This window comes from Anguilla rostrata, chromosome 19 (assembly GCF_018555375.3).
Source record: "Anguilla rostrata isolate EN2019 chromosome 19, ASM1855537v3, whole genome shotgun sequence".
NCBI classification, from domain to species: Eukaryota; Metazoa; Chordata; class Actinopteri; order Anguilliformes; family Anguillidae; genus Anguilla; species Anguilla rostrata.
The window spans coordinates 15,186,329-15,192,328 of NC_057951.1; the positions used below are offsets into that span (position 1 = coordinate 15,186,329).

The following is a 6,000-nucleotide window of genomic DNA, read 5'->3' on the forward strand; positions in this document are numbered from 1 at the left end:
CAAGCGTGTTCAGGTCCGTTCTGCTTCATGCAGCATTAAGTCCTGACAGGGTTCAGGACCGCACTAAATCACAGCCAACAAACGGGGGTGTTTAACGGGGGATATTTTGACAGTTGTGGGAAGTGTTGGGCGCAGGCTGCTGCCTTCGTGCAGTAATCCAGTCTCTCCAGTGCGGCTTACAATTAACACCCCCCCCCCCACCAAAGAAACGGCTGACTAACACTCAACAACATTTAAATTAAAATCTCCAAAGCCGAAGATATCAAGTGTAGAAAGAACCCTGCTTATACCAGTCTCCGCTTCTATAACAATGCAAACCTACAACTACGCCATGTTTATTCGTTTTTTGAGGGGAACTGGAAGACAAAACAAACCCTAAAAAAAAGTAAATCTAAACATTCAGAGTCAGAGTAGCGGGTCATCAGTAAAAGCCACAGAGCCAGTGTCGCTATTAGAATTTTAGTGCACAAGACAGAGTGATGTAGTGCACGGGACACAGTGATGTAGTGCACAGGACACGGTGATGTAATGCAGGGAACACAGTGACGCAGTGTACATTAACAGGGATGCTGTATGTGTGTTAGAGACAGTGACGCAGTGTGTGTGTGTTAGACAGTGTGTGTGTGTGTGTGTGTGTGTGTTAGACAGTGTGTATGTGTGTTAGAGAGTGTGTGTTAGAGACAGTGTGTGTGTGTGTTATAGGGGTGCAGGGCTCACTGTTGAATGCGCTGCAGTGGGAGTGTGTGTGTGTTAGAGTGTGTGTGTGTGTGTGTGTGTGTGTGTGTTAGAGTGTGAGTGTGTGTGTGTGTGAGTGTGTGTGTGTGTGTGTGTGTGTTAGAGTGTGTGTGTGTGTGTGTGTGTTAGAGTGTGTGTGTGTTATAGGGGTGCAGGGCTCACTGTTGAATGCACTGCAGTGGCAGTGTGTGTGTGTTAGACAGTGTGTGTGTGTGTGTGTTAGAGTGTGAGTGTGTGTGTGTGTGTTATAGGGGTGCAGGGCTCACTGTTGAATGCACTGCAGTGGCAGTGTGTGTGTGTTAGACAGTGTGTGTGTGTGTGTGTGTGTGTGTTAGAGTGTGTGTGTTAGAGAGTGTGTGTGTTAGAGTGTTTGTGTGTGTGTGTGTTAGAGACAGTGTGTGTGTGTGTTATAGGGGTGCAGGGCTCACTGTTGAATGCGCTGAAGTGGGAGCTGCAGCAGCTCCTCCAGCTTGGAGGCGCGGAACTCTGGCCTTGACTCCTGCAGCTTCTTAAATCGTCTGAAGGCCTTGTTCTTCTTCAGCTGCACCTGTAGGAGCCAACAGGAAACAGTAAAGACATGTTCTTCTTCTCCTGCACCTGTAGGAGCCAACAGGAAACAGTAAAGACATGTTCTTCTTCTGCTGCACCTGTAGGAGCCAACAGGAAACAGTAAAGACATGTTCTTCTTCTCCTGCACCTGTAGGAGCCAACAGGAAACAGTAAAGACATGTTCTTCTTCTCCTGCACCTGTAGGAGCCAACAGGAAACAGTAAAGATGTTCTTCTTCAGCTGCACCTGTAGGAGCCAACAGGAAACAGTAAAGACATGTTCTTCTTCTCCTGCACCTGTAGGAGCCAACAGGAAACAGTAAAGACATGTTCTTCTTCTCCTGCACCTGTAGGAGCCAACAGGAAACAGTAAAGACATCTTCTTCTCCTGCACCTGTAGGAGCCAACAGGAAACAGTAAAGACATGTTCTTCTTCAGCTGCACCTGTAGGAGCCAACAGGAAACAGTAAAGACATGTTCTTCTTCTCCTGCACCTGTAGGAGCCAACAGGAAACAGTAAAGACATGTTCTTCTTCTCCTGCACCTGTAGGAGCCAACAGGAAACAGTAAAGATGTTCTTCTTCGCGCTAACACTTCACAGCTCTTGTGATGCGAGGACGGGGCTGAAGGTTGAAGAGGACGGCTGGTCTCCTCTGTCACACGGCTGCACTTATGCACAGCCATGTTCCCACAGTCACATTAAGGTCGCCGCAGCGCTGGGGTCGATGCTCAGTCACATTAACGTCGCTGCGGCGCTGGGGTCGATGCTCGCACGGCGAGTGTGTAATCGATGGGCCCAGTCAATCGGTCCGGCCACATCCTTCTTCTTAATTAAGACAGCGACATCTCAGAGCCCAGGGGCTCCACTGATAAACACACCGCAGAGGTCAGGAAATGTCACAGAGGTCACAGAGATCACCCCCCCCCCCCCAAACCCCAGCCACAACTTTCACACAAAGGGCAAAGGGTGTGGACAGCCCCGGCGGGGGTGGGGGCGGGGGCGGGGGCGGGGACGGGGCAGTAGCGGCGAGCAGGCTTGTTAAGAGGGCAAAGGGTGCAGGCTGCCTAACAGCCTCAGGTTAATGAGGAGGGAGGGACAGGGAGAGGGGGTGGGGGTGGATAATAAATGGTAAGCATACTTTTTTTATTTAGATGAGATGAAGAGGGAGCTTGTCGCCCGGTTCTCACCCAGCGTTGACCTCGCCCACACACCGGAGGCACCCCGTGGATAAGGCCCCTGGGACCTGCTCCTGGAGACTCTCACCTGCAGGACTCTGGAGGCCTTCTGGAAGTTGTCCACATAGGTGTAGTAGTAGTTCAGGTTGGGGCAGAATCTCTCGAAGCCAAGGCCAACCCTCCCACCTTCCAAATCAGCCAATAACGCCCTGAATGGAGAAAAACAGAGACCAATAAGAGCCCGCCTCAGGCCCCGATCACTACCGAAACCCCACAGCGGCTGTCTCTCAGTCATGTGACCCGTTTCAGCAAATCAGAAGGCTCAGCTTAATGACTGGTGAAAAACAAATTACATGACTGTGACTGACGCCATACGCAAGCTCCACCCATTTTCACGGCAGGTAAACTGTGAGAGTGGCACAGTCTGGGGCAGGCCTGGTGCTCAAGTAAACGGGGGTTAATGATGTAGATTAGGGGTGTTAATGTTCAGGACGGGGGTGCAGGTTTGGGGGGTTGATCCGATTGGCTGCTGCAGAAATGGGGGCCCCAGTGTGTGCAGAGCAGAGCAGCCAGACACTGTTCGCAGAATAAAAACAGTAAAGAACGAGGAAGAGGACTGTCACAGTGCGGTATATTAACACACACACACACACACAAACACGCAAACACACACACACACACACACACAGACACACAAACACACAGACACACGCGCACAAACACACAGACACACAAACACACAGACACACAAACACACAGACGCACGCGCACAAACACACACACACAGACACACAAACACACACGCACACACACACAGACACACGCGCACAAACACACAGACACACAAACACACGCGCACTCACACACGCACACAGACACACTGTCACATTGCGTTACATTAACACCCACACAAACGCAAACACACACACACGCACGCACACACACACACACACGCACACACACACAAACACACACACATGCGCACACAAACGCAAACACGCACACACACACACACGCACACACACACACGCACGCACTCACACACACCTCTTATCTGGCTGCCTAACAGTATTCCCTGGGCCGTTAGCTGGTTAGGGAAGGTGTGCTCCACAGTGAAGTTGATTTAAATAGATTGTAATGAATCTGTACCCAGGTTCTCTCTGTACATCTGCCAGGCCCAGGAGCTCTAACGAGGAGGCCAAGGGGCAGGAAAATCACATTTCCTCTCCTCCTTACAGCTGGAGGCCATAAATCACCAGAAATATAAAAATATAACACACATTTTATGCTTTTTTAGGGCAATTAAATTCTTTTCAGTGCGCGGCTTTTCAGCAGAACAACATTAGCATTCCTTTAGCATGGCGCTAACCGCAGTGATTCTGTGGCTCAGAGACCAGGAGAGGCTGCGACTCAGACAATAGGCCCGCCTGGCTTACTCTGCAGGAATGCCAATGGAGGCCTTCACTCCCCACCACTCACACTGCTATTGGACAGCCAAGAACACATGAACCAATCAGCACACATCAAACCCAGGAACCAGGGCCAGCGGACAGCCAATCAGCACACATCAAACCCAGGAACAAGGTTCTAGCGTGAATAAGCCCATTCTGGATGAGTGATTATGAACGTGTGCTGCAGCACACTGATCATGAAGCTGCTCCAAGCTGCTCAGAAGGTCTGGGAGCATCTGGCCAGTGTGTGTGTGTGTGTGTGTGTGTGTGCGTGTGTGTGTCGTGTGTGTGCGTGTGTGTGTGTGTGTCGTGTGTGTGTGTGTGTGTGTGTGCGTGAGTGTGCGTGTGTGTGTGCGTGTGTGTGTGTGTGTCGTGTGTGTGTGTGTGTGCGTGTGTGTGTGTGTGTGCGTGAGTGTGTATGTGTGTGTGTGTGTGTGTGTGAGTGTGTATGTGTGTGTGTGTGTGTGTGTGAGTGTGTGTGTGTGTGTCGTGTGTGGAAATGGGAGCTGAGGGGTCAGGTGCAGTAAACTAGTGCTGGAGAGCCACAGTCATGAAGCGAGACCCCCAGCTCAATTAAAATCAAACCCTGATTATTTACACATTAAAGCATAGCCGTGGGTCCTTCCCAAAATGGTGTAAAATCTTAAACTAAATGTGCTGAAGCTTACACAGTACTGCATAATCAGAGAAGTCTCCAAAGCGGTACAATGATAAAACCAAACTGGATTCATTTAGACCTTTACAAGCATAGTACCTCTGTAGCGAAGTACCCCAAAGGTAAAGAAATCAACAGTTTTAAGTAAATACCCAAATTCAGCAGTAAAGGTACCAAGTTACTACTTCAAAGTGACATCCCCAACAGCAGTAAAGTACTTCTAAGTAAGAAACTATCAGCCAGTAAAGTACCCAATTAGACCTCGTTCAGCAGTAAGTATCAAAACACCAAAGCGTAGTCATTTAGTATCCTCCTTCAGCCAGTAAAGTACCCCAACTTCTCTAGACCTTCAGCCAGTAAAGTACCCCAACTTCCTCCTTCAGCCAGTAAAGTACCCCAACTTCCTCCTTCAGCCAGTAAAGTACCCCAACTTCCTCCTTCAGCCAGTAAAGTACCCCAACTTCCTCCTTCAGCCAGTAAAGTACCCCAACTTCCTACTTCAGCCAGTAAAGTACCCCAACTTTCACTCACTTCAGCCAGTAAAGTACCCCAACTTCCTCTTCAGCCAGTAAAGTACCCCAACTTCCTCCTTCAGCCAGTAAAGTACCCCAACTTCCTCCTTCAGCCAGTAAAGTACCCCAACTTCCTCCTTCAGCCAGTAAAGTACCCCAACTTCCTCCTTCAGCCAGTAAAGTACCCCAACTTCCTCCTTCAGCCAGTAAAGTACCCCAACTTCCCTTTCCTTCACTCTCAGTAAAGTACCCCAACTTCCTCCTTCAGCCAGTAAAGTACCCCAACTTCCTCCTTCAGCCAGTAAAGTACCCCAACTTCCTCCTTCAGCCAGTAAAGTACCCCAACTTCCTCCTTCAGCCAGTAAAGTACCCCAACTTCCTCCTTCAGCCAGTAAAGTACCCCAACTTCCTCCTTCAGCCAGTAAAGTACCCCAACTTCCTCCTTCAGCCAGTAAAGTACCCCAACTTCCTCCTTCAGCCAGTAAAGTACCCCAACTTCCTCCTTCAGCCAGTGAAGTACCCCAACTTCCTCCTTCAGCCAGTGAAGTACCCCAACTTCCTCCTTCAGCTAGTAAAGTACCCCAACTTCCTCCTTCAGTCAGTGAAGTACCCCAACTTCCTCCTTCAGTCAGTGAAGTACCCCAACTTCCTCCTTCAGTCAGTAAAGTACCCCAACTTCCTCCTTCAGCCAGTGAAGTACCCCAACTTCCTCCTTCAGCCAGTGAAGTACCCCAACTTCCTCCTTCAGCCAGTAAAGTACCCCAACTTCCTCCTTCAGCCAGTAAAGTACCCCAACTTCCTCCTTCAGTCAGTAAAGTACCCAACTTCCTCCTTCAGCCAGTAAAGTACCCCAACTTCCTCCTTCAGCCGTAAAGTACCCCAACTTCCTCCTTCATCAGTAAGTACCCCAACTTCCTCCTTCA

General features: G+C 49.7%; 1 protein-coding gene across 5 annotated transcripts in view; it reads right to left on the reverse strand.

The window, feature by feature from the left end:
• The window catches only part of arhgef39 (Rho guanine nucleotide exchange factor (GEF) 39), a 99,095-nt gene that overhangs the window by 20,381 nt on the left and 72,714 nt on the right, over nucleotides 1–6,000 (reverse strand). For all 5 annotated transcript variants that reach the window (XM_064318926.1, XM_064318922.1, XM_064318927.1 and 2 more), the window contains 2 exons: nucleotides 2,548–2,668; nucleotides 1,164–1,282 (listed from right to left, as the gene is read on the reverse strand). In XM_064318926.1, the coding sequence (XP_064174996.1) occupies nucleotides 1,164–1,282; nucleotides 2,548–2,668 (240 nt within the window). The remainder of the gene's footprint in view (nucleotides 1–1,163; nucleotides 1,283–2,547; nucleotides 2,669–6,000) is intronic.